Source organism: Oncorhynchus tshawytscha, linkage group LG33 (assembly GCF_018296145.1).
Source record: "Oncorhynchus tshawytscha isolate Ot180627B linkage group LG33, Otsh_v2.0, whole genome shotgun sequence".
Classification (NCBI taxonomy): Eukaryota; Metazoa; Chordata; class Actinopteri; order Salmoniformes; family Salmonidae; genus Oncorhynchus; species Oncorhynchus tshawytscha.
Genome location: NC_056461.1, coordinates 33,570,510 through 33,583,248, shown reverse-complemented (window position 1 = coordinate 33,583,248; position 12,739 = coordinate 33,570,510). Strand labels below are relative to the sequence as shown.

Genomic DNA, 12,739 nt, shown 5'->3' with positions numbered 1-12,739 from the left:
GGTTGGGGAGAGACAGGTAGGGAGAGAGAGGTTGGGGGAGAGAGAGGAGATGGGGGAGAGAGAGAGAGAGAGAGATGGGGAGAGAGACAGAGGGGATGTGGGAGAAAGAGTTGTGTGGGGGAAGAGAGAGAGACATGGGGAGAGAGAGAGAGGTTGGGTGGGGTTGAGAGATGTGGGGAACAGAGAGAGGGGTGGGGGATAGAGAGAGAGGTGGGGAGAGAAAGAGAGAAGCGGGAACAGAGAGAGAGAGAGGGGTGATGGGGATAGAGAGAGAGGTGGGGGTAGAGAGAGGGGGAAAGAGAGAGGGGTGGGAGATAGAGAGAGGTTGGGAGAGAGGGGGGTGGGGGGAGAGGGAGAGGTGGGGGAGAGAGAGAGGTGGGGACAGAGAAGGAGAAAGAGAGAGAGGGGTGGGGGAAGAAAGAGAGAGTTGGGGGAGCGAGAGAAAGAGGGGTGGTGGAGATTAAGAGAGAGCGAGGGATGGGGAAAGAGAGAGATAGGTGGGGACAGACAGAGAGGTGGTGGGGGAGAAAGAGAAAGGTTTGGTTGAGAGAGGTGGGGGGACAGAGGGGTGGGGGAGAGAGAGATGGGGAAGAGAGAAATATGGGGAGAGGGAGAGGTGGTGGGAGAAAGAGAGATGTGGGGGAAGAGAGAGAGCAGTGGGGGAGAGAGCGAGAGCGGTGGGGGAAGGAAGAGAGAGGTGGGGGAGAGAGAGAAAGAATAGTGGTGGAGAGCGAGAGAGAGAGAGGGATGGGTGGAGAGAGAGGGGTGGGGGATAGAGAGCATTGGGTGAGAGAGAGGTGGGGGAGAGAGAGAAAGAGAGAGAGGGGTGGGCGGAAGAGAGAAAGAGGGGTGGTGGAGAGAGAGTTGGGGACAGAGAGTGAGAGGTGGGGGAGAGAGGGTGAGGGGAGAGAGAGGGAGAGAGAGGGGTGGTGGAGAGCGAGACAGAGAGATGAGATGGGGAGAAAGAGAGGGTTGGAGGAGAGAGAGCAGTGGGGGGAAAGTGAGAGGTGGGGGAGAGGTAGAAAGAGGGGTGGTGGAGAGCGAGAGAGAGAGAGGTTGGGGAGAGACAGGTGTGGAGAGAGAGGTTGTGGAGAGAGAGGTGGGGTGTGGGGAGAGAGAGAGAGAGAGAGAGGGGTGTGGGAAGAGAGAGAGCAGTGGGAGGGGTGAGAGGTGAGAGGTGAGGGGAGACAGAGAAAGAGGGGTGGTGGAGAGAGAAAGAGGTTGGGTTGAGAGAGTTGGTGGACAGAAATGGGTGGGGGAGAAGAGGTGGGGGAGAGAGAGGGGGAGAGAGAGGGGAATGTGGGAGAAAGAGAAAATGGGGGAAGAGAGAGAGAGGTGGAGAGAGAGAGAGAGAGAGAGAGGTTGGGTAGAGAGAGATGGGGGGACAGAGAGGGGGTGGGAGAGGGAAAGGTGGGGGAAAGAGAGGGAGGTTGGGGAGAGAGAGAGAGAGGGGTGGGGGAAGAAAGATAGAGTTGGGGGAAGAGGGGATGCAGAGAAAGAGAGATGTGGGGGAGATAGAGAGAAGTTGGGTTGAGAGAGTTGGGGGAAATAGAGGGGTGGTAGAAAGAGAGCATTGGGGGGGAGAGAGAAAGAGGGGGTGGAGAGCGAGAGAGAGAGGGTTGGGGAGGGGTGGGGGAGAGAGGGGGAAGAGAGAAAGAGAGGGGTGGGGGAAAGAGAAAGAGGAGTAGTGGAGGGGTGGGGGAGAAAGAGAGAGAAAGAGAGGGAATGGGAGAGAGAGATGGGAGAGAGAGATGAGAGAGAGCGAGAGGGGGATGTGGGAGAAAGAGAAAATGGGGGAAGGGAGCGAGAGAGAGTGGGGAGAGAAAGAGTGGTGGGAGAGGGAGGGTGGGGGGGAGAGAGAGAGGTTGGGGAGAGAGAGAGGGGGTGGGGGGAGAGAGAGGTTGGGTAGAGAGAGGTGGGGGTCACAGAGAGGGGTGGGAGAGGGCAAGGTGGGGGAGAGAGAGTTCGGGAGAGAGAGAGAAATGGGTGGGGGAAGAAAGATAGAGGTGGGGGAGAGGGGATGCGGAGAAAGAGAGATGTGAGGGGAGAGAGAGAGGGGTGGGAGAGAGAGAAAGGTTGGGGGAGAGAGGTGGGGGAGAGAGAGGGGTGGGGGAGAAAGAGAAAGGTTTGGTTGAGAGAGGTGGGGGAGAGAGAGGGGTGGGGGAGAAAGAGAAAGGTTTGGTTGAGAGAGGTGGGGGGACAGAGGGGTGGGGGAGAGAGAGATGGGGAAGAGAGAAATATGGGGAGAGGGAGAGGTGGTGGGAGAAAGAGAGATGTGGGGAAGAGAGAGAGAAAGAGGGGGTGGGGGTGGGGGAAGAGAGAAAGAGGGGGGGGAAGAGAGAAAGAGAGGTGGGGGAAGAGAGAAAGAGAGGGGTGGGGGAAGAGAGAAAGAGAGGGGTGGGGAAGAGAGAAAGAGAGGTATGGGGAAGAGAGAAAGAGAGGGTGGGGGAAAGAGAGAAAGAGAGAGGGTGGGGGAAGAGAGAAAGAGAGGTGTGGGGGAAGAGAGAAAGAGAGGTGTGGGGAAGAGAGAAAGAGAGGGGTGGGGGAAGAGAGAAAGAGAGGTGGGGGAAGAGAGAAAGAGAGGGGTGGGGGAAGAGAGAAAAGAGAGGGGTGGGGGAAGAGAGAAAGAGAGGGGTGGGGGAAGAGAGAAAGAGAGGGGTGGGGGAGAAAGAGAGGTGTGGGGGAAGAGAGAAAGAGGGGATGGGGAGAAAGAGAGGTGTGAGAGAGGGGGGGGAGATAGAGAGGTGGGGGTAGAGAGAGAGAGGTGGGGTTGGGGTAGAGAGAGGGGGAGAGAGAGAGAGAGAGAGTGGGGTTGGGGTAGAGAGAGGGGGAGAGAGAGAGAGTGGGGTTGGGGTAGAGAGAGGGGGAGAGAGAGAGAGAGAGTGGGGTTGGGGTAGAGAGAGGGGGAGAGAGAGAGAGAGTGGGGTTGGGGTAGAGAGAGGGGGGAGAGAGAGAGAAAAAGAGAAAGATAATCACTCTTGCTGGAACAGTTCATCACCATCCCTCTGGGTAATCAGAGCTCATTATGACATAGGAAGGAATCTAGTCAAAATGATAGTCACATGGGACATCACATGGCTATGATGCAATGGACAAGTTATTACTGAGGTTTGGGCAGGATTCCATACTGACACTCTGTGGAGGAAATTCTCCTAAACTCTCGCTCTCCTCAGACTGGCAGAGTGGAATCAGAAGCAGGAGGGTTTGGGATGTTGGCTTTGGCTCTTACAAAGCAGTTAAATTACATAAGAATAAGCTGAGTAGCAGAGGAGTAGGACCGAGGAACAGCACTGTATGTCCCTATGCATCAGGGTGCAACACAACCACACATACCCGTGCTGCTGTAGAAGGCAAGCCCGAAGGAAGGGTGAAATTCTTCAATAAAAAACTGCGAGAGCACGATCTCGTCAGTCCTCAATGAATCGTTCCCGTTCTTCCAGTAGAGCATGAGGTCATTCTCATTGTATGCGTCTTCAAGAGAGGAGAGAACAGGGTAGAAGGTGACTCCTTTGTGTAGCCTCTCTTAGAAGAATCATGGGCTATGTCCCTCAGAGGAGAGGAGACACTGAGATTCAGTAGTACCACCTCTTCTCTGAGACCAGGGCCATGCTTTCTGTATGTGTGTGTGTGTGTGTGTGTGTGTGTGTGTGTGTGTGTGTGTGTGTGTGTGTGTGTGTGTGTGTGTGTGTGTGTGTGTGTGTGTGTGTGTGTGTGTGTCTAATCTGGGTAAGGTACACCGCACTCTCGCCTGAGGTTAGCTTTAACACAATCATGACAATTGAAACATCAGTGTATAAAATGACTGATAAGAAATGACCAACTTCAATTTGCCTGTAGCTGGGTCGTTCCACCAATTAGGTGCCTTTTGAGTAGTGTACCTTAATAGGAAGAAAAAGTGTTCTTTTTTTACTTAAAATGAATCACTAATAATATTAAATAAATAAACATCTTCGGAAATTACTTTGTCAAAGCAACAAAATAACTGTGTCTTTACAATAATAGTGAACTTGTTGGGGTTAAGGGGGTTAAAATCTTCCTAGAAGCCATAGAGGGACATGTCAAAATACAGAAGTCTTTATTCATATAAAAATGTATTTATTTCATTGTCCCTGTGTGCTATGTTAAAGGACACTTTAATAAAACAAGCTTTTAAAATGAAATATTTTGCACAATTTCTACTTAGAATATCAAAGGGGTGCAAATGGCACTCATTTCATGGAACGACCCAGCCTCTGTTCCTATAAAGACGAACAGGACTTTTAATCCCTGGTAAATCCTGCATCAAAAAGACATGTATTGTGGACACAAACTGACCTGACCGTGGATTACAAATGTGATTTTATCTATATAAAAAGAGGAGGGCCAACTGTTCCACATTATGTTTGAATTCCTTTCTATGAATACACGTGAGCTAATATACAATATATCACATTACACCCATATACCCTTATTGTTTTATACTCACAGCTCTCCAGTTCCAGAGAGCAATTCTGTGTGTCCAATGGAAAACTACTGAAGTCCATGGCGCAAAGAGCAGTCACAGTGATCCTGAAACGAAGAGCACAATCAATAATATGCTCCACAATATAACAGCATCGGAAAACAAATCCCCACGTCTCCTATGTGTATAAAGCAGCAATAGTATAGGATGGTACACTATCTTAAAGGCCTTATGCTTCCTGTGGTAAAGGAGGCCCATTCTCCGTGTACCTGACACTGTAGAGAATGTTGCCATCAGGGTACACCCTCAGCATGATGTTCTCCATGGTCGTGTCATGGATGAAGGAACGTTTGGAGTGGACAAAGAACACGTCTGGCACCCAGATCTTCTTCACCAGCCGCGCGTCAAATGTCCGACTCCTGTTGCTGCTGGAAGGGAAGGCCAGCCGGTCGTCCTGCCAGTAGTGTCTCAGGTACAGAGTCATGGTGAAGTCCTATACAAACACATCAACAAACACCAACGCTTAGGCCCAATAGACAAACTAGCACATTATCAAGAGAGTAATTGTATGTCAATAATGGTTCACAAAAATGATTTGTATGTACAGTAGGTCGAGAGACAGGGTAATGCAGGTTCTACGTGTTTAAAATCTATATTTGAGTTGACTGTTATGCCTCAACATTAAATTGGTCATAATAAAGTAGAATAGAGTTCCAACACTTAGAGTTATAGTTCCCGCAAATGACACATTTACACATTGGTTTCCTTACCCTGTTAGTAGTCTATGGACAAGGTATGACAGCAATCCATGCTTTGGTTTGTCTGGCACTGTTTCCAAATGCTAACATTTTAGCATTAATAGCACAAATCTCATTTAAGTCATGGTACTGATATTAGCATTTTTTTTACTTGTTCATAAACTGCTTACAGGGTAAGGAAACTAATGTGTAATTTTGTAATTTGGGTGAACTATCCCTTTAAGGATGAGGGACAGAATATATGGGTTGTCTCATTTTGTGAAAGTGAGTTTCAGTGTGTCGGTCACACACAAAAACACACACTTACACACAGAGGTTTATAGACTTACCATGTTGACTTCAGATATACTGTCAATGCTCTCCACCTGCACGTCTATGCCCACAGGAATAGCTGCCCCTACATGGGAGAAAAAACAGCTTGAGATTTCACATGGCTATCTTGACAGGGAGAGCAAGTTTAGTCAGGCTTTTGGCGGTGTGCTGTCGTATGGATTCATGACTCAAGGCTTTAGCATGTCCTACTCAACCTGAAAGCTGTTTCATGACCTAACCTCACTGTGTTTCACAAGACCTATCACAAATATATCACATCTGTCTGCACATGCAGCCTTAGTTATACAGTTCGTGAGAAATGTTCTCTTTAAGACCAAAATATTTGTAAATCAACCCAAACACTATACTTGAAATGCAATTTAGGGTAAACAAATTGTGAATAAGAGAGAAACCCTAACAAGGGGGTCAAAGAGCAACGTTGGGCTATGCTTGGTCTCAACAGAGATACTGTGACACTGTGGTCATGCTGAACATTCGTCAGCTAAGCCCTATTTTGTGATTATCCTGTCCATCACTCTCCCCGCTGAATACTGCTGCAGGCTAGAGGGCCCCACAGAACCCCAAAGACACACGGATGATCCCACACCTCCCCTCCCCAAAGACACAGCATCCTCATAACTCAGGGATTCCAGAGACGCTGTGTCACCAAACTAATAAATGGATTCTCTCCATATCTCCTTTCATTCTATAAGTCCTTATCATATCAAACCTACCACATCTGTCTATAATCAATATAGGTCCATCTATAATCAAGATACACCCATCTATAATCAATATACATCCATCTACAGTATAATCAAGATACATCCGTTTATAATCAATATGCACTACCAGTCAAAAGTTTGGACACACCTACTCATTCAAGGATTTTTCTTTATTTTTACTATTTTTTAAATTGTAGAATAATAGAGAAGACATCAAAACTATGAAATAATGGATATGGAATCATGTTCTGCCCCTGAACAAGGCAGTTAACCCACTGTTCCTAGGCCATCATTGAAAATAAGAATTTGTTCTTAACTGACTTGCCTAGTTAAACAAAGGTAAAATACAATTTTATAAAATGTAGGAACCCAAAAAGTGTTAAAAAAAATCTAAATATATTTTAGATTTTAGATTCTTCAAAGTAGCCACTCTTTGCCTTGATGACAGCTTTGTACACTCTTGGCATTCTCTCAACCAGCTTCATCTGGAATGCTTTTTCCAACAGTCTTGAAGGAGTTCCCTTCAAGACTGTTGCACTTGTTGGCTGCTTTTCCTTCACTCTACAGTCCAACTCATCCCAAACCATCTCAATTGTGTGGAGGTCAGGTCTTCTGAATCTGCACTCCGTCACTGTCCTTCTTGATCAAATAGCCCTTACACTGCCTGGAAGTGTGATGGGTCATTGTCCTGTTGAAAAACAAATGATAGACCCACTCAGCGCAAACCAGATGGGACGGCGTATTGCTGCAGAATGCGATGGTAGCCATGCTGGTTAAATGTGCCTTGAATTCTAAATAAATCACAGATAGTATCACCAGCAAAGCACCGCCACACCATCACACCTTCACCTCCATGCTTCACGGTGGGAACCACACATGCGGAGATCATCTGTTCACCTACTCTACGTCTCACAATGACACAGTGGTTGGAAAAAATCATCTCAAATTTGGACTCATCCGACCAAGGACAGATTTCCACCGTCTAATGTCCATTGCTCACGGTTCTTGGACCAAGCAAGTCTCTTCTTCTAATTGGTGTCCTTTAGTAGTGGTTTCTCTGCAGCAATTCGACCATGAAGGCCTGATTCATGCAGTATCTTCTGAACAGTTGAAGTTGAGATGTCTGTTACTTGAACTCTGTGAAGCATTTCTTTGGGCTGCAATTTCTGAGGCTGGTAACTCTACTGAACTTAACTAACCCTAACCCTAACCCTAACCCTAACCCTAATCCTAACCCTAACCCTAACCCTCTGCAGCAGCATTAACTCTGGGTCTTCCTTTCCTGTGCCAGTCCTCATAAGAGCCAGTTTCATCATAGTGCTCGATGGTTTTTGCGACTGCACTTGAAGAAACCTTTAAAGTTCTTCAAATTTTCAGGATTGATTGACTTTCATGTCTTAAAGTAATGATGGACTGTCGTTTCTCTTTGCTTATTTGAGCTGTTCTTGCCATAATATGGACTTGGTCTTTAACCAAATAGGGCTATCCATTAAGAAGGAAAGAAATTCCACAGATTAACTTTTAACAACGCACACCTGTTAATTGAAATGCATTCCGGGTAACTACTTCATGAAGCTGGTTGAGAGAATGCCAAGAGTATGCAAAGCTGTCTTCAAGGCAAAGGGTGACTACTTTGAAGAATCTCAAATATAAAATATATTTTGATTTGTTGAACACTTTTTGTTTACTACGTGATTCCATATGTGTTAATTCATAGCTTTGATGTCTTCACTATTATTCTTTAATGTAGAAAATAGTACAAATAAAGAAAAACCCTTGAATGAGTAGGTGATTCCAAACTTTTGACTGCTACTGTACCTCCGTGTACACTATAATCAACATATTTCCATCTATAATCAATATACATCCATCTATAATCAATGTACATCCGTCTATAAACAACCTCAATCTATAATCAAGATACCTCTGTATATAATCAATATACATCCATCTATAATCAATATACCTCTGTATATAATCAATATACATCCATCTATAATCAATATACACTACTGTTCAAAAATTTGGGGTCACATAGAAATGTCCTTGTTTTTGAAAGAAAAGCAAAACATTTAGTCCATTAAAATAACATCAAATTGATCAGAAATACAGTGTAGACATTGTTAATGTTGTAAATGACTATTGTAGCTGGAAACGGAAGATTTTTAACGGAATAGCTACATAGGCATACAGAGGCCCATTATCAGCAATCCTCACTCCTGTGTTCCAATGGTACGTTGTGTTAGCTAATCCAAGTTTATTGATAATTAGAAAACCCGCAAAACACTAGTCTCAACGTCAACAGTGAAGAGGCGACTCTGGGAGGCTGGCTTTCTAGGCAGAGTGGCAAAGAAAAAGCCATATCTCAGACTGGCCAATAAAAGAAAGGATTAAGATGGGCAAAAGAGCACAGACACTGGACAGAGGAACTCTGCCTAGAAGGCCAGCATCCCGGAGTCGCCTCTTCACTGTTGACGTTGAGACCAGTGTTTTGCGGGTACTATTTAATGAAGCTGCCAGTTGAGGACTTGTGAGATGTCTGTTTTCAAAACTAGACACTAATGTACTTGTCTTGCTCAATTGTGCACCGGGGCCTCCCACTCCTCTTTCTATTCTGGTTAGGGCCAGTTTGAGCTGTTCTGTGAAGGGAGTAGTACACAGCGTTGTACGAGATCTTCAGTTTCTTGGCAATTTCTCGCTCTCATTTCTCAGAACAAGAATAGACTGACGAGTTTCAGAAGAAAGTTATTTGTTTCTGGACATTTTGAACCTGTAATTGACCCCACAAATGCTGATGCTCCAGATACTCAACTAGTCTAAAGAAAGCCAGTTTTATTGCTTGTTTAGTCAGAACAACAGTTTTCAGCTGTGCTAACATAATTGCAAAAGGGTTTTGTAATGATCAATTAGCCTTTTAAAATGATAAACCTGGATTAGCTAACACAATGTGCCATTGGAACACAGGAGTGATGGTTACTGATAATGGGCCACTGTACGCCTATGTAGATATTCCATTACAAATCAGCCGTTTCCAGCTACAATAGTCATGAACAACATTAACAATGTCTACACTGTATTTCTGATCAATTTGATGCTATTTTAAAGGACAGACTTTTAACATTTCTTTCAAAAACAAGGACATTTCTAAGTGACCACAAACTTTTGAATGGTAGGGTACCATCTAGAATCAAGATACATCCATCTAGAATCAAGATACATCCATCTAGAATCAAGATACATCCATCTAGAATCAAGATACATCCATCTACAATCAAGATACATCCATCTACAATCAAGATACATCCATCTACAATCAAGATACATCCATCTACAATCAAGATACATCCATCTACAATCAAGATACATCCATCTACAATCAAGATACATCCATCTACAATCAAGATACATCCATCTAGAATCAAGATACATCCATCTAGAATCAAGATACATCCATCTACAATCAAGATACATCCATCTACAATCAAGATACATCCATCTACAATCAAGATACATCCATCTAGAATCAAGATACATCCATCTAGAATCAAGATACATGCATCTACCGTTCTGACATACCCTATGAAGGAGGAGCAATTCCATATTCCCTCAAAATACATTACAGGGGTTTGAGTTGGACTGCCCCTGTCTCACACGTGTCAGTAGAGCTAACAGACTGAGTTACATATCTGCCTTGGTAGGATTAAAGTGCTCATGGCAGTATCAAAATGAGTTCTTTGAAAGATAAGCAATTTCAGGGAAAAATGGTTTCCTAATTTCAATTCCACCAAATGTACCCTTCTCTGTGACCTGCCCAATCTCATTTCAACATTACAGGGATTAACTTCCTCCATCTACCTCACCCCACCTCGCCTAGACAACACAGAAACAAACACAGAAACAAACACAGACAAAACACAGGGATAGTTTGGAATCGATAGGAAAACAGCCAGATGGAAACCTAAATGCGCATAATTCCATAACGTGCCATCACACCACATTTAGAAATATGTAGCTAAACTGTCATTATAGCCTTCAGTATGACTGCTATGTAAATACATGTTGCAGTGACAGTTTACAGTGGGATCCCAAACATTGACACACATGATCTGTAGTTCAATCTAACACTTTCTGAACACCTGATGACCATACTGCGGTAGTATGTATGCTCTTTGCTGCTCTGGACTGCCCAGTAAGATTTAGCATTTGGTATTGTTTCAGAAAGCATGGACTATAATCCAGATTACTATAGTTCTAACATCTGTGTTCTCGGCTGCAGGCTGTCTATGTCTGCTAGGCTCTGCAGACAATCTGGGTCAGTGATTTTTTTTTGGGATGGGGTGTTACAAAAGATGACACTGTAACCTACTTTCTGCTCCAGGAGAAAGCATTCAAGCCACAGTACTAGCGTTAATGCTGCCTCTTCCAAAACCTGAATTATACCTAATCTGTCACATCTGCTGTGTGGCATGTTATGGACTATCTATAAAAACAAAATACTGTAGGTAAAGCTCCATTGCCCTCCCTCCCTCCCTCCCTCCCTCCCTCCCTCCCTCCCTCCCTCCCTCCCTCCCTCCCTCCCTCCCTCCCCCTCCCTCCCCCTCCCTCTCCCTCCCTCCCTCCCTCCCTCCCTCCCTCCCTCCCTCCCTCCCTCCCTCGAAAGACCCTTGACTTCCCCATTCACTCTTAATTAATGAGTCAAACCCAACAGCTGCTGGTAAAAGCACACACAGTCACATCCAAACTTCATTTTGTCATAGTTCAACCACATGCAAATATGTTGTATGCCCACCAAGCCAAAGGAGACTGGGGGGGATGGTCTTACCTCCAAAGCCAGGCCGCATTGCAAAGTCATGGTCCTCAATACGGAGCAGCTGTTCAGATTTAATTAGCAGGGACTTGGTGCTGTCAGACTTTTTCATCTTAAAGTCTATTCGTCTGAGGAGCAAAGTGGACACAGATCAGCATATCAGATGCAATTTTTCCTAAGAAATACACACTCACACCAACTGGCACACACACACACACACACACACACACACACACACACACACACACACACACACACACACACACACACACACACACACACACACACACACACACACACGGAGAGACAAACACTCTTATTAAGGCAGCAACATCTTCTCTGGGGTGTTAGCTGTTAAGAATGATTAATTTCACTTTATATGTCTTATTAAAATCACATTACAGTTAGTAGAGGGTCAAATTACATGATTGATGAATCCCTCCAATTTGAGTGACAACACACCCTGCATCATCACTCGCAAAGCCTTTAAATAGCATCATACAAAACTTCAGTCAACTGATATTCTCATTTTACAATTAAACTATTTATACCCATACTACAGACACACAAACAACTCTATTTTTACAAATTATTCTGGCGTACACTCAAACCCCTTATCAAATCCCCTCTCCATCATTACCCACAAATTACTGCTTCTCTCTTACGAGGTGTCCCCACCCAAACTCAAGACCCTGATATTACCTCTAAGTCCCTGTGGTTACCTCACCTGCCCTGGCCTTTATCCACAATGCACTGCAGTAATGACGTCTGTCCCAGCACACATTGGAGATTATTCACTCGACCATGGTAAATTCACCATCAGTGTTTTTTTAAATTCACAGAGATTGGATTGATGCATTGAATCTATGAATAGCATTCCATGTTAAACAATACAACTCCTCCCCAAAATAACCTTTTAACCATATCAATCAGACAACAGATCAACAGAACAGTAACATCCTGTGGTGTGTATACTAAATGAAACATTGCTTCCAGAACTATACACAAACCAGCTTCAAACCAAACAGAAAAGATAAGCAAACACAACCCTTGACAAGAACATAACACAACTCCAGTGGGACCACACCCCTTAGACTCTGGCTCACCCTCCATGTTGGTTCTTGCTGTTCTCCCCAAGGTACACGTCCTTGTGCCTCCTCTTGTTGGGTCGGTGGCTGCCGTTGAGCAGTGTGACAGGCCACAGCCAGGCCAGGCACATCAGCCTGAAGGCCAGGAGCACCAGGTTCATGCCTGGGGCTGGAAGAGCTGGAGCAACCAGGAAGTCTTTCCAATGCGTCTGAGTCTATCTCTCAGAGATCTTCCAGGAGGTCAGTGAGACGCCCCGACTGTCCCTGTCCGGTGGCCCATCCATATCCCAGCAGCACCCATTCCACCTCACAGCGGACAAGCAGAGCCCTGAGAGATCTGTGTTATACAACCCTCTCGTCCTCTGTTACATGCTGCACGTTGATCCAGGCATCCAACTATCAGCTCCAGTGCCACAAAATGTTCCTCCAGCTTGTGTTTTCGCCTGCCCGTGTCCTAGTGCCAGTCCCTCTGGCTCGTGCTTCTATGCTACTCAGGGCACATCCTGTTCTCCCTGCTCTCCTCTCTCCCCCCCTCTGATTAAAACCAAATATCAATTTATTCCTATAATGACAAAGGAATGATGTTAATTCCTCTCTAATCTTCTTAT

At 45.3% G+C, this 12,739-nt stretch overlaps 1 protein-coding gene across 1 annotated transcript in view; it reads right to left on the bottom strand.

Moving 5' to 3' along the window:
- The window catches only part of LOC112231241 (gamma-aminobutyric acid receptor subunit rho-3-like), a 16,086-nt gene extending 3,347 nt beyond the window's left edge, over positions 1 to 12,739 (bottom strand). Inside the window, exons 1-6 of the mRNA XM_042311087.1 lie at positions 12,150 to 12,739; positions 11,059 to 11,171; positions 5,529 to 5,596; positions 4,711 to 4,934; positions 4,466 to 4,548; positions 3,334 to 3,471 (exon numbers count right to left, since the gene is read on the bottom strand). Of these exons, the coding sequence (XP_042167021.1) occupies positions 3,334 to 3,471; positions 4,466 to 4,548; positions 4,711 to 4,934; positions 5,529 to 5,596; positions 11,059 to 11,171; positions 12,150 to 12,292 (769 nt within the window). The 5' untranslated portion in view covers positions 12,293 to 12,739. The remainder of the gene's footprint in view (positions 1 to 3,333; positions 3,472 to 4,465; positions 4,549 to 4,710; positions 4,935 to 5,528; positions 5,597 to 11,058; positions 11,172 to 12,149) is intronic.